The sequence below is a fragment of the Erinaceus europaeus genome, chromosome 3 (assembly GCF_950295315.1).
Source record: "Erinaceus europaeus chromosome 3, mEriEur2.1, whole genome shotgun sequence".
NCBI lineage: Eukaryota > Metazoa > Chordata > Mammalia > Eulipotyphla > Erinaceidae > Erinaceus > Erinaceus europaeus.
Genome location: NC_080164.1, coordinates 35,385,672 through 35,412,972, shown reverse-complemented (window position 1 = coordinate 35,412,972; position 27,301 = coordinate 35,385,672). Strand labels below are relative to the sequence as shown.

The 27,301-nt window shown below is 41.6% G+C and overlaps 1 protein-coding gene across 2 annotated transcripts; it reads right to left on the bottom strand.

Moving 5' to 3' along the window:
- Window positions 1–2,190: 2,190 nt before the first annotated feature.
- On the bottom strand, window positions 2,191–26,464 carry CMPK2 (cytidine/uridine monophosphate kinase 2). 2 transcript variants are annotated; one of them, XM_007522256.3, is made up of 5 exons: window positions 25,534–26,464; window positions 23,770–23,884; window positions 21,385–21,586; window positions 5,688–5,921; window positions 2,191–3,329 (listed from the first exon to the last, which is right to left on the bottom strand). In XM_007522256.3, the coding sequence occupies exons 1-5, from the start codon at window positions 26,227–26,229 to the stop codon at window positions 3,212–3,214; spliced, it is 1,365 nt and encodes a 454-aa protein (XP_007522318.2). In that variant the 5' UTR covers window positions 26,230–26,464; the 3' UTR covers window positions 2,191–3,211. The 2 variants fall into 2 exon arrangements, with proteins under 2 accessions (XP_007522318.2, XP_060043012.1); XM_060187029.1 differs by lacking the exon at window positions 2,191–3,329 and having other exon boundaries at window positions 5,858–6,019.
- Between the last annotated feature and the right edge of the window lie 837 nt (window positions 26,465–27,301).

Below are 27,301 nucleotides of genomic sequence, written 5' to 3'. Positions count from 1 at the left end.
AAAAAAGGCCAGAGGTTTCAGAAGGGAATAGACTTAGAATGAATGATACTCCCTGGTGGGAAAGGAATTTGGTAAAGACAGAAGCTCAGCAGGAGAGCCTGCTAGGAGCTGGTCCCCAGGGACTGGTTATGGCGGGGGGAGAAGGAGGTGTGCTTAATAATTAAAAGGAAAAAAAAATTTTTTTCCCTTTTTTTCTACTCTATTTCTTAACCCAAATTAAGTTATAGTCACCTCCTTGATGTTACCGCTAGGACCCCTTATTGACTGGCCTACTAAAGTCAAAAAATCCTACCGTTGCCAGAAGATGTGGTCAGAGCCCAAGTCACTAGCGGCTTCTCAGTCCGCCATCTTCCGGGAAACACATCTTTACTGAATTATTACTTGCAGTAATTTTTGGCAGAATTTTTTGGGTTCTTTGGGTATAACAACATATCATCTACAAATAATAATTAAATTTCATCCTTTCCAGTGTGAGTTTATTTGATATCTCTTTCTTGCCTGATTGTAATAGTAAGAACTTCTAGGACTAGGTTGAATAGAAGTGATGAGAGTTGACATTGTTGCCTAGTTCCTGATTTTAGAGGGAAAGTTTTCAGTTTTTCCCCATTGAGTAGATATTAGCCATGGGTTTGTCATATATTCCCTGCATTATATTAAGGAATTCTCCTTTCACTCCCAATTTTTTGAGGGCCTTTATCATAATGGGTGTTGGACCTTATCAAATACTTTTTTTCTGCATCAATTGATAAGATCCTGTGATTTTTTTTTTAATCTTTCTTTGTGCTGATATGGTGAGTTACATTGATTTGACTTGCTGTTGTTTCCCAGGAATGAATCCCACTTGGTCTTGATGAATTATATTCTTATTCTTATTCTTTTTTTAAAATATTTATTTTATTTATTTATTCCCTTTTGTTGCCCTTGTTGTTTTATTGTTGTAGTTATTATTGTTGTCGTTGTTGGATAGGACAGAGAGAAATGGAGAGAGGAGGGGAAGACAGAGAGGGGGAGAGAATGATAGACACCTGCAGACCTGCTTCACCGCCTGTGAAGCGACTCCCCTGCAGGTGGGGAGCCAGGGTTCAAACCGGATCCTTACTTGTGCTTTGCGCCACCTGCGCTTAACCCGCTGCACTACAGCCCGACTCCCCATTCTTATTCTTATTCTTATTCTTATTCTTATTCTTTTCTCTCTCTCTCTATCCTCTCTTCTCTCATCTTTTCTCTTCTCTTTCTCTCACTCTCTCTCTCTCTCCCTCTCTTTTTCCCTGTGTTTCTACTGGAAAAAAATCCATCACACATACAGGGATGAAAGTCACTGATAATGAAATACAGTTAAGCAAATGACTCTATTGTCAAATTCCAAGTAGGTACTTCTTATCTAATGCTAACTAGCCATAGATAAATCATTACATAAAAAAATTAAGTGTATAGATAGTCATTTCTTATAGGACATGGGGAGAGCTAATGTTTGCAGTGGGCAGGTGGATCATATTTTCTTAAATCCATCTTTGACAATATTTCTCCCTTTCTCTGAAAGCACTTTAACCATAAATTCTACTTGGACTCAAATCTTACACTTTCCAACTTCCTGAACTTAAAATCTCCTTATTTTAAAGAGCTGAACAGAAAGGTACTTTTCAGAAGAGCCAAGACACACTTGTGACAACACAGTTTTTTAAAAAAAATCACAGCAAGTTTATTCAGGAAGTACATAAAAAAAAGTGTTACATTTTTGTTTTCTTACACAGCCAGCAAGATGTTTCAAAAGATTTAAGGTATATAACACCAATAACATAAGATACTACACCTTAAGCAACCCTAGCTATATTATTAGACTTTTAAATGTTTTACCTGAACTAATTTCATATCCATATATGTAGATATATTATATATATGTATATATATATATCAATTACATCTAGCTATTTTGAAAAATAGTATGATATAGTTAATACTAAACTTTATTACAATGTAATAAACTTGATACAGCCTTAACTTTATTTGTTGGAGGGGAATATCCTCTTAATAAGTGATAAATAGGATAAAAATAATGTGCAAGGTTCATCTTAGAGCTGGAAGGAATTTCAAGCAATTACCTCTGTCAGCCAATTCCATAAGATAAATAATACATCTTACTTTTTAGGTCACAATATGTGGAGTATCGACATTAAATGACTTACTCAAGGCCACAGAGTGATTTAGTTTAATTTCTCAGCTATTTTTTCTAGCCAAACAAATTACAAAGTTATTTTCAAGTTCAAAACTGCTTTGAATATTCATAACAAATTCAAGTGCAAGATAATTCCAGGATCCACTGTGCTTATTTATCAAGATAAACAAATCTCTACACACAACATACATCACATTTAACTTCTCAGTTTCTGCTTCAATTAGTAAAAAAAAAAAAAAAATACACTGAGGAAGAATAAACATTAATACCAGTGAATGGTTGAATCGGCTAAGTATATCTACTTCAGCACAAAACATTCATAATATTCAAGTTCATATTTTCAAAGAAAAGTGAAATAATATAAATAAAGCAGAATACAACTTAAGGAATGTTTGGTGTATTTGCATTAAGAGTATCTTGGGCTGCCACTATATCTGAGTCTGAAATATTAACCAAGAGAACCAACCATCTGAGGGGCTATGAGCCACACATACAAGTCAGATGCTTTCCTTGCAAGTATCCCTGACTGAGGAAATGTCCTAGGGAAAGTCAGAATATAAAAATAGATTCTACAAGAACTCTTTGTTCTGGGACTTGGGACAGAGCTCAAAATTATGGAGTGTATCCACTGGATCAAAATGTCAACTCTGGCCATAACAAGGCTGAATGTGTGAGCCAGGTACAAGCCTAAAAAAGTCTATAGAGGACTTCCCTTGATTGGAAATATCATTCCAGTTACTTCTATTGATAGAAACACTTTGGAGATATTTTAAAGGAGTGCAACCAAATTGATATTCAAAGTAAAGGTGCATTAATCTGGATAGAAAGTGGTCCTCAGTCCGTCTGGAACATGAATTCAACATTGATGGGTCCATCAGTCAGAGTACAGTGATACAGGCAAAACTGAAATATCTGGTCTCCAATTTTCTGTTACACAATACACGATGCTGGGCAAACTTCACAGCCAATATAGATGTGAAACTGTGTGGAGCAAGATCAAATCTAGCAAAATATGTCACCTGGATGGAGGAACTACAATTAATTACACTTATTTTGGATTATGCTTAAAACCATCTGGAGAACCTTCTCTCTTGCAGGGCTGGCATCAACCACATGGCATGCAGGGTTTTCCATCCTCTGGTAAGCTACTTCTACCCTGGGGAGAGAATGAAATGGGGAGAGTTGGCCTACATTTTAACACAGATCTTCATACACATGTTATTTTCCTACAGTAACAGAAACAGCTTGAAGTGAGGTCCCCCATCTGGTACAACTCACAGCTTCCCTCAACATCTTGCTTTGCCCACAGGAGACATTTGATACATTTTGTTCAATAAATGATAAATTAATAATAATGTTTAAGAGGGAGCACTAATGGAATTATCTATTATCTGCCAAGCATTAGTAGTCTACATCTTTATTCTCTTTACACACACACACACACACACACACACACACACACTACCTTAGGAGAGGAACCAGTACCAACCCTATTCTGCACAGAAAAGTAGCAGAAAGACTCAAAGATTTAAGTAATTCACCCAGTGGAAAGTTTCTTCTAATTCTGTGACCAGAATGGTCTTCATACAAGTCAGAAGTTCCTGGAAATCATGCTTCCACTTACAGCTTTTGTAAAATTTTATCAGAATTCACTCTCATCTTTCACATAGGTATTTTTTTTTTTCAGATTTTACTAAAGTAACAGTGGGTTGTAGCATTACGTATCAGGTGTAAGCACTGTATCTCAACATCTGCATGTAGCAGCACATCAGGATCAACACTAAGATTCTCTAGTTTTTATTCATCTCCCTTTGGGATTAGCTACTTGTGCTGTATGCAGAATGTCTTAATACTCATTGTATTATGGAAGAACTATATAGCACAGTGGTGGAATTGGGTCATATTGTAGATTCACGGGAACCACATCTCTACAATTACTAGCTAATTGAACTTGTAAAATAAACTTATCTGTAATATGAGGACTGTCATAATGACTTCACTGCAAGTTTGTTAAGTGACAAATTGCATTAATTACATTAATACATTAAATTGCTTGACATAGTATTACTGCACACAGGTCAGTTGTCAAATAGTCATTCATTGTGTGAAATGTTTTGACTGATCACAATAGTATCACTCTTTATGTAAACTATTCTGTTTTGGTTTTACAAACTAGTGCTAGAGAACCAACTCACATATAGTCAGGAAGCTCTCCTGCTATTGTGTTTACAGTTTTCAAATGAAAAGCAAAACCTGACTTCTATCTCAGGGAAAAAAAAAATCTTGATTTTATCCCAGTAGATAGTAACTATTTAGTAACTGTGAAAATTAGACCAGAGCTTGGGTGGTGGTGCATCTGGTAGAGTGTACGTGTTAAAATGTGCAAGGACCTGGTTTCAAGCTCCCAGCCCTCACCTGCAGGGGAAAAGCTTCATGAGTGCTTCAAATAGTACTGCAGATATCTCTTTTTCTCTCTTCCTCTCTTTCTCTCCCTTCCCTCTCAACTGCTGTCCTGATCCAATAAATAAATATATTTGTAAAAATAAATGAAATTAGACAAATCCCTGGATCCATTGACCTTAGTTCTATAAACTATAAAATATGAGCAAAAGTTGAGAAATAAGAGAAAAAGGAAACAGAACAAAATAGAACTTCAACTAGATTTGGTGTATTGCACCAAAGTGACTGATTCTGGGTGGGGGCAGTTAAGATCCTGGTACATGATGGTGGAGGAGGACCTAGGCTAAGGTTGAAAGTGTTTCAGAAAAAAAAAGTGAGCAATTTTACACATATATCAAAAACTATTTTGCTGTAAACCATTAATCCCAATAAAATAAGTAAATAAATAAATTTAAAATATGGCTAGTATTGTCCAGCAAGGATTACAGAGCATCCTAAGCACAATGCCCACCCCATAGCAAGCATCTACCAGATAAAGTCACTATGCATGCATCTAGCAGTGCTTGGTGGTCATTGTATTACTGCTGGGAAAACTAAGGCCAAGCAGCTTAAGTTTTGTCTTATTCATCTTAACTTTGTTTCTGGCACACTCAGAGGACAAGCAAAGTCAGACTCATAGTCAGATACCTCGCAGGTATGAAAAACACAAAACAGGGAGTTGGGCTAGCGCAGCGGGTTAAGTGCACTTGGCACAAAGCACAAGGGCTGGCATAAGCATCCCCCGGCTCCCTACCTGCAGGGGAGTCACTTCTCCCCTTTTTATCTTCCCCTTCTCTCTCCATTTCTCTCTGTCCTATCCAACAGTGACATCAGTAACTACAATAAAAATTTAAAAAGCAAGGGCAACAAAAGGGAATACATTAAAAAAAAAAAAAAAGAAGAAGAAGAAGAACATTGCAGCTATGGTGTACCACTCACATAGAGGAACTTAGCCAAATGGAAGGTCATGGTCCCTTAGGTTTTACTAAATGGGAGCAAGTAATTTCCTCCCTGTTTCTGAAGTCAGAGTTATTCCAAGAACACTGGCCACTCATGTCAAATAGAAGTCACCTACTTTTGACGAAAGACACTGTTAGTCTCCAGTTCAGCTTCCTCTTTGGTCTTCTCCATGCCACGGCCTGCAAGCCTCTGCATCCTCTCCTCAGGATTCACAGTGAGCAGCAGCACCAGGTCAGGTTTGAGCAGATCCTGTGGCCACTGGTATATAGGATGATGGACTGGGGGCAGATGCTGGACACTTCCACTCACCTCGGTGGCAATGGCATAAGTGGCCGTGCTATGCCAGTACCTGAGGAATAAGAGTGAGCTCTCCAACTGCAGAAGTTGGAGCATCAGCTGAGCACCCACCATTAAGTTCACTGAGGCTGGTTCTGAAACTTCCTTAGTCTGGTTTAAATTAAATACACAAAATAAATGTTAGCAAGTAAAATGTTTATAACAAGTATAACTATGGGGTCCAGGCAGAGCAACTCCCCCTTTTATACTTAATGCCCTCGATCTGATCCTTGGTACCATATGGTAGCAACACAGAAAAAAAAAAAATGAGTAGCTCAGCGGGCTGGGTGGTGGCGCACTGGGTTAGAGCCCCTGGACACTTCACGAGTAGTGAAGCAGGTCTGCAGGTATCTGTCTTTCTCTCTCCCTATCTCCCCCTCCCCTCTCAATTTCTCTCCTATCTGGTAGAGAGAAAGAGAGAGGGAGAGAGAGGGAGAGGAAGAGGGAGAGGGAGAGGGAGAGGGAGAGGGAGAGAGGGAGAGAGGGAGAGAGGGAGAGAGGGAGAGAGGGAGAGAGGAAGAACAGTCACCAGAAGCATGGATTAGTAGTACTGGCACTGAGCCCCAGCAATAACCTGGAGGCAACAAACAAATGCATAATCGCTCTATGGATGGTTTGATTTTTCTCTTTTTCATTATTAAAACAGTAAATCTTATCTTTAAAATATATAAAGATAAACCAGTATGAACGCACTGAAGTCTTTATGAAACCATGTTATTCCTTTGAAATTACATTCATCATAAGATTATACTGAAGCAAATCCTTGACAACACAGTATCCATTTTTTTTTTTTTTTACTATGATGAGATGATGACAAGAGAGGATAAATATCTTTCTATTTAATGCTTTGTCCTGGCCAAAAGAAAATCTGCAGACTCATTCAAGCCTCCACACTGTTTTCAAACAGAACTTGTCAATGGATTGTGTATTCTGGGAACCCTGAGTATGAGGTAGCTTTGTCCTCTCCAGTTCTCCCCTTCCTTTAAATGTACGTGGGAATCAGACCTGGAGATAGAGAAACTCACACACACCCAACAAAACTCCTAGAAGTCCTTTCTAAGGTGTATTTGGAACTTTCTTGATCTATGTTTACACAATGGAATACTATTCAGCTATTAAGAATGATAAAGTCACCTTCTTTACCTCATCTTGGAGCTTGCTGGAATCATAGGAAATGAGATAAGCCAGAAAGAGAAGGAAGAATATGGGATGAATTCACTCAGGGGCAGAACTTAAGAAACAAGAACAGGAAGGGGAAAACAAAAGTAAAATAAGGACTGGTTTGGCATATTGCACCAAAGCAAAAAACTCTAGGGAAGGAGAGCAGGGAGAGGGAGTGGTGGAAGTAGGAGTTTGCAGGTCTTGGTACATAATGACGCACCTCATTTGAGGGTGAGAGTGTTCTGCAGACACCTGTCATGCCAAGATGAAAAACTGTGCCCACAAGGGAGTCAGGTGGTAGCACAGCGGGTTAAGCGCATGTGGCGCAAAGTGCAAGGACCAACATAAGGGTTCCGGTTCGAGCCCCTGGCTCCCCACCTGAGGGGAGTTGCTCACAAGCAATGAAGCAGGTCTGCAGGTGTCTCTATCTTTCTCTACCCTTCTCTGTCTTCCCCTCCTCTCTCCATTTCTCTCTGTCCTCTCCAACAAGGACAGCATCAATAAAAACAACAATAAAAAACAAGGGAAAATAAATAAATAAAATTTAAAAAATTAAACCTGTACCCATGTGTCAACAACTGTACTATAAACCATTAATCTCCCAATGAAAAATAATTATACGAAAAAAGTATTTAAGTGAGAAAACCTGCGGGAGGTAGATCACAACCACAAAAACCTGGGGGAGGTAGATCACAACCACAAAGAAAAAAAAAAATCAGATCAGTTCTCTACAGCAAAATACCCAAATGCCTATATGTAAATGAAAAGCCATAAAACATCCTTTGTGCATTTTTCCCTCTAGCTAGTGTGAGGATCCCACCTGAAAATCCTCCTCTCCCCTCAGTCCAACTCAAAGGAAGCCCCAGGCAGGATGCATTGCTATCACCCCTGAGCTCAGAAAGGTCCTTATTTGTTCAGTTGAATAACTTACTGTAAATTACACTGAGCTATTTTTTAAAGGTTTTTTATAATATTATTTTTACTAGCTTTATTTATTGGATAGAGACAGCTAGAAATCGAGAGGGAGGGAATGATAGAGAGGGAGTGAGACAGAGACATCTGCAGCACAGCTGCACCACTTGCAAAGCTTTCCCCCTGCAGGTGGGGACCCGGGGGCTCGAGCCCTGGTCCTTGTACATTGTAACATGTGTGATCAACCACATGCAACACCACCTGCCCCCCCTTTTTTTCCTTTATTGGGGGATTAATGTTTTACAGTCAAGAGTAAATACAGAAGTTTGTACAAACATAACATTTCTCAGTTTTCCACATAACAATAGAACCTCTGCCATCATATTCCAGGACCTATACTCTTCCCCTCACCCACCCACCAACCCATCCACCTCAGAGTCTTTTCATTTGGTGCAATACACCAACTCCAGTCCAGATTCTGCTTAGAGCTACACTGAACTATTTGCTTTTTCCACCACCCCCACACCAGTCTTATCCTATTGTTCAGTGCCTGCGCTACAAATCCATCATTCCTACTGGCCATTTTTACCATTTTTCTTTTTATTTATTTAGTTAGTTATTGGATAGAGACAGAGAAATTGAGAGTGGAGGAGAGATACAGAGAGAAATAGACACAGCTGCAGCACTGCTTCACCATTCATGAAGCTTTTCCCCTACAGGTGGGAACTGGGGGCTTGAACCTGGGTCCTTGTGGAATGTAGCACACATGCTTTACCAGGTATGCCACCATCCAGCCCCTCTTCTTTTCTTTTTACTTAATGGGGCAGAGAAGAATTGAGAGGGAATGAGGAGTTAGAGAGAGAGAGAGAGAAACAGAGAGAGAGAGAGAGAGAAACAGAGACAGAGAGAGCCCTTCTTCACAACTTCTGAAGCCCCTTCCCCCAGGACCCCTTCTTCCATGCAGGCGAGGCTCAGGGACTTGAACCAAGGTCCTTGCTCATTGGAAAGTGTGCACTTAACCAGGTCTGTCAGTCAATGGCCTCTTTTGTCTCCTTTAGATTATTAATTTTTGTCAGTCATCTCTGTATTAAAAATCCTGAAGTAGACAAGATATAAGCCATAAAATTAATAAGTAAAACAAAGCCTCTTTGGGTATATGAATGCATGAACTGGAAGTGATTTATCCATTGCCACTAAGATATCATTCTCTTCCCTTATTCAGGTCAGGTTCCTATTTTAAGTGGCCAAATGCAAAAATTCAAATCTAGAATCAAAGAAATTGTACTTATAACAAATATTTAATGAAACAATTACCAGAATCTAGACATACAGAAGTACCTACAGCCCCAAGCTTGTCTGTAATTTGAGTTTATTGTTTTCTATGCTTTAGAAACCTTGATCATTTTAGGCTTGAACTGTTTTTCATAGTGAAAGGTCCTACTGACATATAACAAATTCAAAGTGCTCTCTAGGCTGTGTATTTTATTACCTTCTGCCAGAAACTTGCTTTGTAGATGTTGGTAAAGCATTTCAGTCCATAGATTCTCACTTCTCTCATCAGAAAAATAAAAATCTTGTAAAGGCTTGGTTCCTTTCTGCAGTTGTTGCAAAAATTGGCAAGTGCTGGGGGGTGAGGGGTAACTGCCTCACCCCATCTATGTAAGATGATGTCTAGTTCTTACTAAACACTGATTACAGCTTAAAGAAGCATTGTTCCAAATCAAGGTAGCAGAGTACAGGCTGGACTGAAAAGGACAAGTGCAGAAAAATAATGCTGACACCATCTTTTCTTTAATGCCCCTAACTACTTCCAAAAAGGTATCCTGAAAACTCAAGATCACCATAACTGCTACCTCCATGGATTATGTGATGGATGATTGCTATATATCATTTACCTGACTCTCCTCACTTGACATCTTGTACTCTCATCTTCTTCATCAGAAGCATATTGTCCCTTTAGCTTGGTACACGTTCAGGTTTTCTTGTTCTTGGCAACAAACTACAATTTACACTGCCTTACCCATGTGTCTTGTGTTCACAGCAAAAGTTACACTCATCTTAATTTAAAAAGTCTTCCTTTTTTATAGAAAATTATGAGCAACAATAGATTTTTTTAAGGTAACGAGGGTGATTAAGTTGCCAACCTTAACCACAGTCACCATCACAAATTACTGTCTCTTTTTTTTTTTCAGCTAAATGATGGTGTTGTCTAAAATGGATTTCATTAAAATCTTTAAACATGAACAAAGCCCACCCAGACAACAAGTAACTGCTCTTTTCTCCTCATCTGACAAGGTGATACAATATTTCTTTAAAGAACAAAATTGCAGACAATTCAGACACAAAGCAGAAAAATCAAGGGAAGAATTGGGGCCCTGTTGTTTTCTCGTTGACAATGCTGTGGCTCATTTTAAATAATCATACCCTCTGGCCATCAATTTCAGAATCTTTCCACTCTTTAGTCTTCTCCAATCCTGCCATCAGAGAAACCACATTAGTTCAAATCAAATGCAATTTGGAGACACATTATATACAGCTTATGTAATGTTGCTTCCTATTTTAATAATCATTTGCTCTTTTCAAAGCACATCCACCTGTGTTCATTCATTGGTTATTCATCACAAGTCATGCTGGCAGGCAGGGAGGGTGGGGAGAATGAATATCCCCATTTAACAGACTGGGAAACTGAAGCAGAGAAGACGAGCAATTGCTTCTTCAGGATTTTGGGACAGTTTAGGAAATAAGCTTACTGATATTCCAGGTTTGATAAGTCACTTCTGGGGATACAAGAGATCCCCCCAGGGGATATGCGCCAGCTTTTTCTCTCCAGGTGCTAAAATCTGCATCTATCTGCATTGTATGACCTTTGGAGTCAGGTGAGGCAGGGAATGCTGGTACAAGATGCAGATATAGTGATGTTTCTGGCTCCTCCTCCTGGTCACCTACTAAGTGCAGGAAAAGGAGTTAATTTCCCTAAGCAAACCTCTAATATTGGAACTATGCTGAGAAACGTTTAGTTGTTCTCCTTGAAATGAAAAGACTGTACATTAAAAGTCACTGGCACTTTCACAACATTAAAAAAAAAATACCAAGGTTTAAAAATTTTTGTGAAGAGGAAGTTGGGCAGTAGCACAGCGGGTTAAGCGCATGTGGTGCAAAACACAAGGACCAGCATAAGGATCCCGGTTCGAGCCCCCGGCTCCCCACCTGCAGGGGAAATTGCTTCACAAGCAGTGAAGCAGGTCTGCCTGCCGGTGTCTATCTTTCTCTCCCTCTCTGTCTTTCCCTCCTCTCTCCATTTCTCTCTGTCCTATCCAACAACAACAACATCAATAATAATAACTACAACAATAAAAAATAAAGGCAACAAAAAAGGAATAAATAAATAAATACTTAATAAAAATTGTGAAGGAACATGACTTCTTAAGTGGCATTAGGATTATTCATAAATTGTCAACTCTGAAATACCTAGTTGACATCCCTAAAGTTAACACTACCCACTGGCTAATCATGTAGACAACAGCAGTATCCCAGTAACTAATTCCTACTGTTCTTCTTAGCCTCACCCACTCAAACCTCTACATGCAAATCATCTCTTAGAGAGGTATTTTGTATATGCAGAAAGACATTTCAAGTAGTTGTGTTTCTACATAATGGAAAACTGTTGTTTTCGACGGGCTATGTTGTTTTCGCCGGGCTGGCTTCACGGGCGGGTAACAGACGACCAGGGACTCATGGCTGGGCTGTACGCAGTATCTCTTTATTCATGCAGGACGCAGCACAATCTAAGACGAGCTAAGATAAACTCAAGGTACCCTAAAACTCACAATGCTGCCTTTATATATACTTGCCAAGTAGGGTGGAAACAGGATGTGACATAGAGAGGGTGGAGAGAAAAGTGACTGGCAAAAATCAGAGTGTGACAAGGAGGGGGTGGAGCAGGCGAGAATCCTATCACTGAACCACCAATGCCCTGGAGGGAGTGCTTTATGTAAATGTAAAAGTGATTTATGTAAATAGACCAAAGCTTTGAATGGGATTAAATCTATCCCTATATAGGCATATGGTTAAGCAGAAGCCAGGGGGAGCTGGCATACTATCCAACAGAAAACCAACCTTTAAAATTGAATAGCTGGGAGCCAGGCAGTGGCACACCTGACTAAGCACACACATTATAATGCACAAGGACCCAGGTTCAAGCAAGTGGTGAAGCAGGGCTACAGATGTCTCTGTCTCTCTTTTTCACTCTGTTTCCCCCTCCTCTCTCAATTTTTCTCTGTCTCTATCCAATAATAAGTAAGAAAAATAAACAGTGGTCCAGGAGGTTGTGCAGTGGATAAAGCACCATCTCAAGTGTGAGGTCCCTAGTTCAATCCCCGGCATCTCATGTACCAGAGTGATGTCTGGTTCTTTCTCTCTCCTCCTCCTCTTTCTCATGAATAAATAAATAAAATCTTTAAAACAAATTTAAAAAATAAATGATTTTTAAAGTTTTCAACAATAAATAAATAAAACTGAACAGCTGCGGGGGGGCAGGTTTTGGTGCATCTCATTAAGTACACATAGTACTAAGCACAAGGACCCCACAAGGATCAAGTACCCAGCAGCTCCCCACCTACAGCAGTGATGTCACTTCACTAGTGACAAAAGCAGATCTCTGTCCTATCCAATAAAATGGAAAAAATGGCTGCCAGAGCAGTGAATTTGTAGTGCCAACAGTGAGCCCCAGCAATAACCCTGGAGGCAAAAAAAGAAGGAAGGCAGGAAGGCAGGAAGGCAGGCAGGAAGGAAGGAAAGAAGGAAACAAGAAAACTATGCAATTGAATTGTATTTGTATATTCCCAGGGCTGTGCAAAAAGAAAGTTCATAGCAACAAGAATAAATCTCAGAAGCATAATGTACCAAGAAGGAAGTCAGATACAAACTTTTTTTTTAATGTATGTTTGCACATACAGGCAAGAGCTAAGTTATAATGATGAGAGTTAGCATGGAGGTGTGGGGTCGGGTGACTAGTAGAAGAAAAGTAGGCAGTAATTTGGGAGAGAGAAGCACGGGATCCCATGAGGGATGGTAAGGCTTTGACCTTCATCTGGGTACAGAATGAACTTGAATATATTCACTTGTTGAAATGCCTGGAGATTTACATTCATGACTAATGTTCTTTTGAGAATGCCAACCAGAATTTGATGAAAACAGGTGAGATTTTAGAGAAAAGAACAAAAATCAACATTCAAGTGAAGAAATCATCCACTCACAACTGAGGCCTTCTGGGACTCCTTATCTTCAGCTTTTTTTTTTTTTCCTTCTAATTGCAACAGAAAGCAGGCTCACAAATACGATGGTGTTCAATATCCTCTGTATGAAACAGTGTGTATTCTACTGAATATCTTTATGCAACTTGTTTGTTTTCCTTTTAAATTATGGTGTTGTAATTTCTATACACAAGCGCATTTCACTACCTTTATCACTTGGTCGTGCTCCATTTAAATACATGTCAGTATTTATTTACTCCTTCTTATTTTGATGGGATTTGACTTTTCAGTACTACGAATAGAAGCTGCAGGAGATAGCTTACCAAGTAGAGTGTCCTCCTTGCCGTGCTCAAGACCCCAGGTATGAGCTCTGATAGCACACAGGTGCACCCTAACACTGGAAGGAGTTCTATGAATGGGTGGTGTTGTTGTTTCTCTCCTTCCCTTTCTCTTTCTGCCTATCTGAAATGAAAACCATGAAAATGTTGGCCCAGGAGAAGTGACAGAGCATATTCCAGAAAACACAGTGTGGCAAAAATAAATAATAGAATGGAAACAAGTTCTTGTGTTCCATCAGTGTTTGGAATACTCCACTTTGCTAAACATTTTCAAATTGTTTTCCATGATCCTGTCCCAGAATCGAACTCCTACCAGCATCACACAAGGATATGTAGATATTATAAAATTTTTAATTAGTTTTCACCAACCTGATGAGAACAAAATGGAATCTCCTTGTGGCTTTAATTTCCCTATTGCTAAGCCATGGTGACTGACTGTAAACTTAGTCGGCCTTGCTCACTTTTACTCACTGTAGTAAAATTTTAATACTATTCCTTACATATATAATTTATTATTTTTTATTTCTTTGTTATTGGATAGAGAGAGAGAGAAGTTGGGGGAGGGGAAGGGAAGTAGAGAGGGAAAAGATAGAGAGATACCTGCTTCATTACGCCTGAAGCTTTCTCCCTGCAAGTGGGAACCAGGGGCTTGAACCTGCGTCTTTGTGCACTGTGATGTGATTACCATGTATGCCACCGCCTGGCCCCCTTACATATGAAATTTAAAAGAATAAATCAGAGGATATGGCTATTGCAAACCTGGTTTTACACACGCACACAAACACACACACACACACACACACACACACACACACACACACAGCCATGCACAGGGATCTGGGTTCAAAACCCCAGTCCACACTTTCAGAGTGGGGGGTTTTATGAGCAAGGAAGCAGTGCTGCAGGTTTTTCTCTTTCACTCTCCCTCTCTGTCTCCCCCTTCTCTTTCAATTCCTCTCTGTCCTATCAAATGAAAAAGAAAGGAAGACAAAAGGCTGTTGGGAGTGGTGGTTTCATTGTGCAGATGTCAAGCTCCAGTGATAATTCTGATAGAAATTTTAAAAAAAGAAATTATTAAAATAAAATGAAAGTATAAGTCAGCCTATGCTACTCTACTGCCTGAAACTTCCAATGGATTTCCACAATGAGCTCAGGATAAAAACACTGATATCCACTCCAGCAGGACCCACATATTGGTCCTGATTTGTGTTCATTCAACCAGAACACCCCACCTTGGTCCTAGTTCTATCACATTGGCCTATTTCTGATCCTCAAAAATTGCATTTTTTTTCTCTTTTTTATTTACAAAATATTTTAATATTTATTTATTTAATATTAGGTAGAAATTGAGAAGACGAGGGAGACACAGAGGAAAAGAGACAGAGACACCAGCAGCCCTACTTTAATACTCATGAAGCTCTCCCCCTGCAGGTGGGGACCAGAGGCTTGAACCCAGGTTCTTGCACACTGTAATGTGTATATTTAACCAGGTGTGCCACCACATGGCCTCAATTTCATTCCCTCGTTAGACCTGTCCTTGTTGAGTCCTCTCTCCATAATACTGCTATGGCACAATGTTCATGTCCATCTGCCTGGGGTCATTCAGACCTGTCCTTAATGGCACTTCCTTATTTAAGCCTTACAAGTCCATACTGAGTGGGGGGAATAGCCATACTCTATTGTATTACTTAGATGTATCCTCTTCATTATATTTATCCTTGCCTGATATCACTTAGTGATCTATGTATGCATTTGATTATTCACTTCTCTTTTAATAATACTGCATTGTCTAAAAAGGTATGACATATTGCTATTTTTATTTGCAAAAAAAATGCATCATGACTTTTCTGACAACCCAATATGTTTACTCCATGAACAGAGCATTGTCTATTTTATTTGCCACCGAATCCCCTAAACTGAAAATAGTCTTAGCCACAAAGTAGCTATCCAATACATTTCTTGACTTAACCAGTGGGCAAATGAATCCTGACAGCATCTATCTAAAGGAGAGACTTTTGATAATATACCCAATATGCTATTTCTTTTTTTAATATTTATTTATTTATTCCTTTTTGTGGCCTTTGTTGTTTTATTGTTTTAGTTATTATTGTTGCTGTTACTGATGTCATCATTGTTGGATAGGACAGAGAGGAATGGAGAGAGAAGGGGAAGATGGGGGGGGGAATATACATAAGTCTATCAATGTCATTCACCATATCAATAAAAGCAAAGCCAAAAACCACATGATTATCTCAATAGATTGAGAGAAAGCCTTTGACAAAATCCAACACCCATTCATGCTCAAAACTCTACAAAAAATGGGAATAGATGGGAAATTCCTCAAGATAGTAGAATCCATATATAGCAAACCAACAGCCAACATCATACTCAATGGACAGAAGCTGAAAGCATTCCCCCTCAGATCAGGGACTAGACAGGGTTGCCCACTATCACCATTACTCTTCCACATAGTATTGGAAGTTCTTGCCATAGCAATCAGGCAAGAGAAAGAAATCAAAGGAATACAGATTGGAAGGGAAGAAGTCAAACTCTCACCATTTGCAGATGACATGATAGTATACATAGAAAAACCTAAAGAATCCAATAGAAAACTACTGGAAGTTATTAGGCAATATAGCAAGGTATCAGGCTACAAAATCAATGACAAAAATCAGTGGCATTTCTCTATGCAAACACTAAAACTGAAGAAGACATCCAGAAATCACTCCCATTCACCGTTGCAACAAAATCAATAAAATACCTATGAGTAAAGCTGACCAAAGAAGTGAAAGACTTGTATACTGAAAACTATGAGTCACTCTTCAAGGAAATAGAAACTGATACCAAGAAATGGAAAGACATCCCATGCTCATGGATCGGAAGAATAAATATCATCAAAATGAATATTCTCCCCAGAGCCATATACAAATTTAATGTGATACCCATCAAAGTTCCACCAAGCTTCTTTAAGAAAATAGAACAAAAACTACATTCATTTATCTGGAACCAGAAAACACCTAGAATTGCCAAAACCATCTTGAGGAAAAGAAACAGAAACAGAGGCATCACACTCCCAGATCTCAAACTATATTATAATGCCATCATCATCAAAACAGCCTGGTACTGGAACAAAAATAGCCACACAGACCAGTGGAACAGAATTGAAAGCCCAGATCTAAACGCCCACACCTATGGACATCTAATCTTTGATAAGGGGGCCCAAAGGATTAAGTGGAAGAAGGAGGCTCTCTTCAATAAATGGTGCTGGGAAAACTGGTTTATAACATTCAGAAGAATGAAATTGAACCACCTTATCTCACCAGAAACAAAAATCAACTCCAAATGGATCAAAGACCTGGATCTCAGACCGGAAACTATCAAATACTTAGAGGAAAACATTGGTGAAACATTTTCCCACCTAAACCTCAAGGATATCTTTGATGAAACAAACCCAGTTGCAAGGAAGACTAAAGCAGAAACAAATCAATGGGACTACATCAAATTGAAAAGCTTCTGCACAGCCAAAGAAACTATCACACAAAGAAAGAGACCCCTCACAGAATGGGAGAAGATCTTCACATGCCATACATCAGTCAAGAAACTAATCACCAAAATATACAAAGAACTCAGCAAACTTAGCACCCAAAAAGCAAATGACCCCATCCAAAAATGGGCAGAGGATATGAACAAGACATTCACTTTAGAGGAGATCCAAAAGGCTAACAAACATATGAAAAACTGTTCCAGCTCACTGATTGTCAGAGAAATGCAAATAAAGACAACATTGAGATACCACCTGACTCCTGTGAGAATGGCATACATCAAAAAGGACAGCAGCAACAAATGTTGGAGAGGCTGTGGGGACAGAGGAACCTTTCTACACTGCTGGTGGGAATGTAAATTGGTCTAACCTCTCTGGAGAGCAGTCTGGAGAACTCTCACAAGGCTACATATAGACCTTCCATATGACCCAGTAATTCCTCTCCTGGGGATATACCCCCAGGATTCCATAATGCTCAACCAAAAAGATGTGTGTACATCTATGTTCATAGCAGCACAATTCATAATAGCTAAAACCTGGAAGGAACCCAGGTGCCCAACAGCAGATGAGTGGCTGAGAAAGCTGTGGTACATATACACAATGGAATACTATGCAGCTATTAAGAACAATGAGCCCACCTTATCTGACCCATCTTGGACAGAGCTAGAAGGAATTATGTTAAGTCAACTAAGTCAGAAAGATAAAGATGAGTATGGGATGTCCCTACTCATCAACAGAAGTTGAGAAAGAAGAACAGAAAGGGAAACTAAAAGCAGGATCTGATTAAATCAAGAGCAGGGAACCAATGTAAAAACACTGTGGTAAAGGGGAGGGTGGCCATTGGGTTTTCTGGAAAGGCGGGGGGGGGGGATGGGGGGGTGGTGGGGATGGAACACAGTCTTTTGGTGGTGGAAGTGGTGTTTATGTACAATCCTATTAAAGTGTAAACATTATATAAACCACTATTTAATTAATATGAGAGGGGAAAAATTGACCATATGTCTAGAACTTCTTAAAACACAGACTGAGTCTTTTTTAATACATAGGCTGACTTTGATATGTTGTCTCTCCCAAAAGCCTAGACCAGGGAGAACAGAAGCAACCAGTAGCACAGCTATATACAAGATGCTGGGTATTATACCCCAAACCCTAACAAAGGGACTTTCCAAAGTTAACCCTATCACCAAATAATGTGATGATAACAATAACTATCCATTGTCTTCTTAAACCCTAAGACAACAGGAACCTCACATTTCCACTATAGAACCTATATTTCCCCCAGTCCTGGAACCTTAGGGTGGGGCCCACTTTTCTGCATGCTGCTCTCAATTCAAATCAAATAATATTGCATCCGTGGATCGCAACCTAATCAACGCAACGAGTGCCTCCCCAGCATGCTTCACTTCAGACTGTGACCAGAGACTTCAGGTGTGGAATGAGAACCCTTCAGCTCCATCACTCGGGTGAGACCTTTCCTTTCATAGTATTCTCTAACTCCATTCCAGGTGGTCCACTCCTCAATAAAGTCCCCAAACCTATATATAGTCCAGGTCCCCTGAGATAGAGCATAGGTTCACCCATGCCCATAAACTAGGGGAAAAATTTATACCTGAAAGCAGAAGTACACAAGAGCATGCAGGGAATACCCCCAACACTTCATCTACGTTATCCCAGTCTTTGGGTCCATGACTGTTCAACAATTTGTTTGGCTTTGTATGTTAACTCTCTTTTCAGCCACCAGGTTCCAGATGACAGCAAGATGCTGACCAGACTTCCCTGGACAGACGACCCCATCAATGTGTACTGGAGCTCCGCTTCCCCAGAGCCCTACCCTACTAGGGAAAGAGAGAAGCAGACTGGGAGTATGGATCGATCAGTCAACGCCCATGTTCAGCGGGGAAGCAATTACAGAAGCCAGATCTTCCACCCTCTGCAACCCACAACGACCCTGGATCCATACTCCCAGAGAGGTATAGAATGGCAAGGCTATCAGGGGAGGGGATGGGATATGGAGATTGGGTTATGGGAATTGTGTGGAATTGTACCCCTCTTATTCTATGGTTTTGTTAATGTCTCCTTTCTTAAATAAAAATAAATAAATTGGGAGTCGAGCTGTAGCACAGCGGGTTAAGTGCAGGTGGCGCAAAGCACAAGGACCAGCATAAGGATCCCGGTTCGAACCCCGGCTCCCCACCTGCAGGGGAGTCCCTTCACAGGCGGTGAAGCAGGTCTGCAGGTGTCTATCTTTTTCTCCTCCTCTCTGTCTTCCCCTTCTCTCTCCATTTCTCTCTGTCCTATCCAACAACAACAATAATAACTACAACAATAAAACAATAAGGGCAACAAAAGGGAATAAATAAATAAAAATAAATATTAAAAAAATAATAATAAATAAATTAAAAATATTTATTTATTTATTCCTTTTTGTTGCCTTTGTTGTTTTATTGTTCTAGTTATTATTGTTGTTGTTATTGATGTCATCTTTGTTGGATAGGACAGAGAGGAATAGAGAGAGAAGGGGAAGACAGAGGTGGGGGAGAAAGATAGACACCTGCAGAACTGCTTCACCGCTTGTGAAGTGACTCCCCTGCAGGTGGGGAGCCGGGAGCTCGAACCAGGATCCTTATGCTGGTACTTGTGCTTTGAGTCATGTGTGCTTAACCCGCTGCGCTACTGCCTGACTCCCCTGATATGCTATTTCTATCTCAATCACTCTTGTAAGCTACTTAATTTTACTGTGACGTATGTCTCATCAGTAATTTTTTTCATTAGCGATTCAATATTGATTTACAAAATTACATGTTAACAGGAGTATAATTCCACACCATTCCTACCAGCAGAGTTCTGAATCCCATTTCCCTCCATTGTAGTCCATGTCAGTTCTCCCAAGGTTCAAGACATGGGTTAACTATCATCTCTACAACTATCTGTCTACATTTGTACATAATTGACCCCTTTTGTTTCCAGGTACAGTCCTTTCTTCCCCTCCAAGCCACACATAGCCCTATTATTACATCCAACTTCTCTCCCCATTTCATCCTCTCCCTCTAGGACTTGATGAAGCTAGAGTTCAGAGCTCACTTATCCTCTTCCTCCTGTCATTTCTCCCCAACTGGGAGTATGGATTAAAGTTGTTTTTGGGGTGCAGACAGTAGCAGTTCTGGCTTCTGTAATTGTTTCTCCATTGGATTTGGGCACTGGCAGGTCAATCTATACTCCCAAGCCTTGTGGGAGTATGTGAAAGCTTGGTAGAGCTTAGGGGAGTTCTCCCATCCTTGGATGGAGGTCTGGAAAGACACCCCAGTTGTTAGCCTCTCTTCTTATAAAGATGAGCCAAGAGGGAAAAGTCTCCCAGACTCAGTTTCTCCTTGCTAGTCTCTCAAGCTCACAGAAAGCCTACAAGCCTCTCACACTCAGTACCCCCTCCTACCAGGCCAAATGGCTACCTGCTTGAGGGTTCATTCAAAGTTTACACATCCACTATAACTTCACCTTTTGATCATATAGAACACACTCTATCATACACCCCTGCCAGTACCAGGCAGTAAGACCCCATATTCTATTTCCTTGTGTACCTTGATATGTGTGATTTACATCAAGCTTTGTTTTTCTTCTTCTCTACCTCACCTTACTGGTTTAAACCCTATGCTTCTCTCAAATACCTTTGGATAATTAACTTGCCTGCATCATGGAAACTAACTGTCTTGACCTTTATTTATCTCACCAATTCTTGTCATACCAACCCCCTACCATAGGGGCAAGCTGACCTTTAAGAAACCTGTAATTTCTGATACATGTGAAAAATATTCTTTGTTTAACTCAGTATAAGAGCCTGTACCCATCTCCAAATAAACGGATGTTTGTACCAGAATGTCTTCCAATGCTTCTTTCTAATTCACGCAGCCACTAGAGGTGGCGCGGGAGAGTCGGAGGCTTACCCCCCCCCCCCAGTTGGAGCCACTCCACATGAGCACTAGCAAAGCCTCATTTGTAAATTGTGAATAGTATTAAGTATAAACCTAGTTAAGTTAGTGTACAAGTTATTAGTGTGATATCATATGATGTATGTGTCATGTTCTGAGAGAAGTTCAGGTAATGTGGTAGATAAGTAATAAATTGCAAGCTTACTACTACTATTATCATAATACAATTTGACCTAATTAACACAAATGTTACATTCATGAATTTGGAAATACACACACACATACACACACACACACACACTTACTTGTTAGGAAATAAATGCCAACCTCAAGATATCTATATACCTACCTGTCTACAATCACAGGTGATGTGGCAGATGCTTTAGCTATTTCAGAAGCCACAATATAATTGCCCAAAGAGTAAAAAGCTCTTTTAATGATAGTTGGCTCATCATCAAAGATTTTCCTCCACTGACCAATGCAAGCAGGTGGTGACTTTAAGAGGACAGCCTTGAGTGAATTGGCAACTGACTGGGTCAAGGTGGTTTTACCTGCAAATAATGTTAACAAAAACAAAACAAAAAATCACCTTTATATAGTTATGCTGTAACTCCCAAAAGTTAGTATTGGCTCAGAATATCAAATTAATTTCTCCCACCAATAAATAAAGGGCATTGTTACATGGTAGGATAATCTACAAATAGTTGCAAACCCTTAGAAACTTAGGGCTTCTGTTTGGAGTTACACTATCTTGAAGAAAAACAGGAGTCTTCTTGTTTACAAATGAATGATAACCTCTAGTATCTGGAATCCAGAAAGCTCTGTTTCATGACATCTTTCACTTGGTACAAGAAGAAATTCATGTTGAACCACATACTACTATGATTGCCCAAAATCAGCCTTCTCATTAGTTAAATTCTACTGCCCTCAGAGTCATACATCTATTGTGTTTTGGGCTAAGAATGGGCATTTCCAGGTTGTACTGATGTCTAAATAGAAGCTTGGAAAGCACTTTCCCCATATCTTACTTCTTCCATTTGCACCTTTGTATGCACCACAGTGGCTTAGATTTTTAGACTTTTGGCTATTGCTGTTTTCTTATCTGGAGCCTCTATTACAGTAAGTAGTAGAGAAGACAGCCCCAAGATGGAGGGGACCATGTGGCAGCACAAAGAGGTAAGCTAAGATCAACAGTACTCAGCTGATGTAAGAGTCTTCCTGAGAGATCTTGGCCTATCACAAGCAACTAGAGGTATTTACTGACCATCATCTGAGTCAAACTGACAAATCACGAACTGCAAGTAACCCACCCTGCACATTGAATTAACCACTAGCAGCCAAAAGGGAAGGAGGAACTAGAGAGAGAAAACTCCATAAAAACCCAAAGATCCGGGCCAGATGCTGGCACACCTGGTTGAGAACATGTTACAATACCAAGGACTCAGGTTCAAGTCCTTGACCCCCACCTGCAGGGAAAAGTTTCATAAGCAGTGAAACAGTTCTGTAGGTTATCTTTCTCTCCCTCTCTATCTCTCTCTTCCCTCTTTATTTCTTTCTGTCTCTATGCAATGAGTGAATGAATGAATGAAACCCAAAGATCCCCAATTTCAGTGCAGATCCTTTCTCCTGGCCTGCCCACTCCCAGCCCTTGGGGGAAATACAATCATGTTTTCACATTTTATAACTGATTAATTACTGGACAAAGACAGAGAGAAACTGAATAGGAAAGGTGGCATAGAGAGGGAAAGAGGCAGAGACACCTGCAGCCCTGCTTCATCACTTGTGAAGCTTTCCCCCTGCAGGTGGGGACCATGGGCTTGAACCTGGGTCCCGTGCACTGTAATGTGTACACTTAACAAGTTCGCCAATGCCTGACCCCTTGTTTGCACTTTTTTTTTATATCCCAATGCTTTTTTTCTTTTTTTGCCTCCAGGGTTATTGCTGGGGCTCAGTGCTTCCATCATGAATCAACTGCTCCTGGAGGCTATTTTTTTCCCTTTTGTTGCCCTTTTTTTTTTAAATTGCTATTGATGTCATTGTTGTTGGATAGAACAGAGAAAAATGGAGAGAGTAGGGGAAGACAGAGAGAAGGAGAGAAAGATAGACACCTGCAGACTTGCTTCACCACTTATGAGAAGTGACCCCCCCTGCAGGTGGGAGCCAGTGGCTCAAACCCAGATCCTTATGCAGGTCCTTGTGCTTCGCACCATGTGCTGTTAACCCACTGTGTTACCGAATGACCCCGTTTTCACTTTTAAACCCCTCCGTCTCTCCTGCTTTTGCCTAATAAACCTCTATTCATTGTACTGATGGAGTCACTACACTGGGATTATTTCCCATGATACAGACAAGAACTAAGGTGGTCTTTGAGGATCCACTTTCCAGCAACAGTTTTATCTCCACTCCCCTATCTGAACAGCATCTAACTATAGTGAAAACACCGGCCAGAGCTCTCCTTAACCATGATCCCATGGCCCTGGTTGACCACATCTAGGGTTAGTAGAACACTCTGTTCACCAGGGAGCCTGAGGACCTAGTCCTTACTTATCTCTGTGTCCCAGACCCATCTTTTTCATGCCCAACATATACTAGAAGCTCACGTGGGGTTAACAAAACCGAACTCTTGATGAAGTACTACTTGTCAAAATCTGCTTCTTCTTCTTAGAAATGATCAATTAATTGCATTTCCTATAGCAACAACAACAACAACAACAAAAAGGGTAATATTTTGTACCTGTGGCATCCAGTCCTTCAATGACAATGACTGGGAACTTTCCTTTCTGGATCTGTTCTGGGCACTGGTCAAGTAGGTCAAGCACTGCTTGGGCTTCAGGAATAAAGGATGTGCACTGTAAAACAAGTTTGTGTATTAGCACAAAGCAGTAGGACTTTGGGGAATCCATATCTAATTGATGAGACAAAAACAGGCTGGTGCTAATAGGCTGATAAGTTACACTTGGTCCCACGCTCAAATGCATAGGAGCTGAAGCTGAAAACAGCTAGACTGCCTTTATTTTAGGATGTGTGCAGCTTAAACTGGAATTAAAAAAAAAAGTTGTAATTATGGAGACCACTCACTGAGCAGCTCTCCTCTGTCTCCCAGGAGGAAGGCCAGGCATGCCATATAAGTGTACAGCTTTGTCATAGCATTACAACAGCATTAGAGAATGGGGCTGCTTACAAGCGTCACACAGTGTGAAATCAGTTTCTGGGCTCTGGGAAGAACAGCCAACAACACGCCCTTTCCTCATGGTTCCAGGGCAGACAGCTAAAAGTGCCAAACACTGTAATCACCAGGCTAGCAGAGCCAGAGTTTTCTAGGAATCCAAAGTTCCCATCTTTGTAACAATCTACTATGTGCTCACTGAACTCTACAACTAGGTTAAAACAGTTCCTTACTTGTGTCCTTACACTACTATGCAGTACAGTATTCTGAGTGGTTTCATTCTTCTTGTAATTCTGACGGGGGGGGGCTTCTTTTATTTGAATCTTATGGATTAAGAAAACCGAATCAAGGCAAAAAATATTTAAGGTACTTTAAAAAGGTAACATGGTAGGGGGCTGGGCGGTAGCGCAGTGGGTTAAGAGCTGGTGGCACGAATCTCAAGGACAGGTGTAAGGATCCTGGTTCAAGCCCCCGGTTCCCTATCTGCAATGGGTCGCTTCACAAGCTGTGAGGCTGGTCTGCAGGTGTTTGTCTTTCTCTCCCCTTCTCTGTCTTCCCCTCCTCTCTCCATTTCTTTCTGTCCTAGCCAACAACAATGGCAATAAAAGCAATAAAAACTACTACAACAAAGACAATAAACAACAAGGGCAACAAAAAGGGGGGGATAACATGGTTAATAAATACCAGAGATGCAGGGCCAGAAGGTAGATCTTGCACGCTTAGCTACACCCCAACATTATTCCATAAACTTAGAAAATGTATATTAAACCGCAGTCCAGTCCATAATGGAAGTGCCAGACATTGCTAGGCCATGGTCAGAATGAGTCCTAACTTCCCTTCACTAAGCTCCTGCTATGAGTCAACATTCCCTTAACTGTCATAACAACAAGGTAAGGCAGGCATTTGATGAGTGAGAGGGAATAGAACACAAATTTGGAGTAACTGAATGAGTGGGACCCTCAGCGTGAAAGTAGGTGGGGACTGTTGACCTCTATTTACTAAGCTTTCTCCCTCGTTATAAAAAGAAAAAAAATGCATATGCCCATGGGCTTCTTTCGTCCCTCTGGAAGTACCTTAGAGTGCATTTTTAGCAAGCATCCAACCATTGCAATATCAGTGTCCCAGACTGAGTTGAAACTTCTAGGCTGGCAAGAATCACGCAAGAACCCTAGGGTGTCTAAATCCGAAGCTGGCACGGGAGTATCTACACCCGAGCAAGAAAAGTCAGGGGGACCATCACCACCCCTCCCCCAAGAGCAGGCCCTGTGTCCATTTTTCTAGTAGGAGCAGAGGCTGTCACCGCTGAGCGCTGGGAAAGGATATGGCTCTTACCGTCTCCAAAACTGCACGGGCGGCTTCGCGGCTGGGGAAAACAGCAGAACGTGGCAAGTCGGGCACCACGGGGTGCAGCTCGGGCTCCGGAGCCGACAAGACGCGCTGCCCAACTGCCAGCTGCCACCCCTGGCCATCCTGCAGTTCCCACAGGTGTTGCCACACCTGGAGGCTCTGATCGCCCACGAACTCTCCCAGACGCGGGCTGGGGGCCTCCTGGCAGGCGTCCAGCAGCGCCAGCAGGGCGCGCCGAGTGTCGGGGCTGTCGCGGGGGTCGTGGAGCAGGACGCCGTGCTGCACGCCGCCCGCCCCGCCGTCCCGGCAGTAGCACAGCAGCCTGCGCAGCTGGCACTGCTGGAGGGGGCCAAGGCGCAGCTGGCGGAGCAGGCGCTGGTGCATCCTGGCCGCCTGCACTCGGGCGGCGCAGCCCGCGTCCGGCGCCACCGGCACGCACAGGGAGTAGCTGCGGCCCGGGGGACCCAGGAGCTCAGCCACGCGAGAGTCACGGCGCGCAGCCGGGGCTTCCCGGTCGCTGTCAACAGAGTCACCGCCGAAGGCGAAATGAGCCAGAGTGCAGCCCGGAAGCTCCAACGCAAAGCGGCGCGGCGGCGCCATGACCCGAGCGCAGGCCCCGCGCAGCAGCCTGGAGAGCTGGCCCCGCAGCGACTGAGCGCGCCCGCGGCAGGCGAAGGCCATGGGCGTCTCTCGGCCCCGCCCTGGCCGCGCTAGGAATCGAAACCTGCGTTACCCGGACCAGAGAGCCGAGCCGCTAGGAAATGGAAACTAAGCGACGAAGGGTGAGGGCTCTGGCTTGGAGGCACTAGGTGGAATCACCTTCTTCACCTCCTCTTTCATCTCCACTCCCCCCTACCTGCAGCGAGGTCTGAGCCGAGCCGTAAACAAATGGAGTCCAGTGGCAGCGCCCGCTAGTGCACGGCTGCCTGTCTGGGTCCCTAGGGTGCTCTGAGCCTGCGAGCCCCGGGCTAGGCGCTGCTTGTGGACAGAGCTGCTGACCCAAGCCAGTATGGATGTGGTGTTCTGGGGAGGGGGAATGTGACCTTTGACCCTGCTTGAAATGTTTCCTCTATTACTTATTGCTCCTCTGTTTAGGGGAGGCTTAAGACAGGGGAGAGATCGATCATGCAACTCAGCTCTGATCTCATCTCTAGCTCAAATTCAAGTCCTAGGAGCTGCTTTTACAGCAGGGTCAGCTTTCCACTCACTCACCTGCACCCATACCCTTTTTCTCTTCTTAGCATCAACACCACCCCCCTCTCTTCCTGACTTTGGAGCTGGAAGTAACTCTAGAAGTGCCCCTCAAAGTTGCCTTACCTAAGCCAAGTTTAAGTTTCCTCTATCTAGGTACAAAATGACAGTAATATGTTAGGTGTAGTGTGTGAACCACTTTACCAGCTAGGCATCCACAGTATGTCTTTGTTTACTATGTCTTTGCATAGCAGTATCAATATTTTGTTCTGAGTTCACTCATTAACTGAGTGTAGAGCAGGGGCAATGGTGCAACCAGCTGACCACACAACACATTACTGAACACAAGGACCTGCATTCAAACTCCTGTCCCCCAGTCTTTTGGGAAAGCTTCACAAGGATAGCTGCAGGTGTCTCTTTCTCTCCCTATCTCCCCTCCCCTCTCAATTTTCCTCTACCCTACTGTCCTATCAAATAATAAAGTTTAAAAAAGGTTTTAATGAGAAATGGCTACCAGGGACGGTGAATTCAACATACAGGCACAAAGCCCCAGCAGTAACCT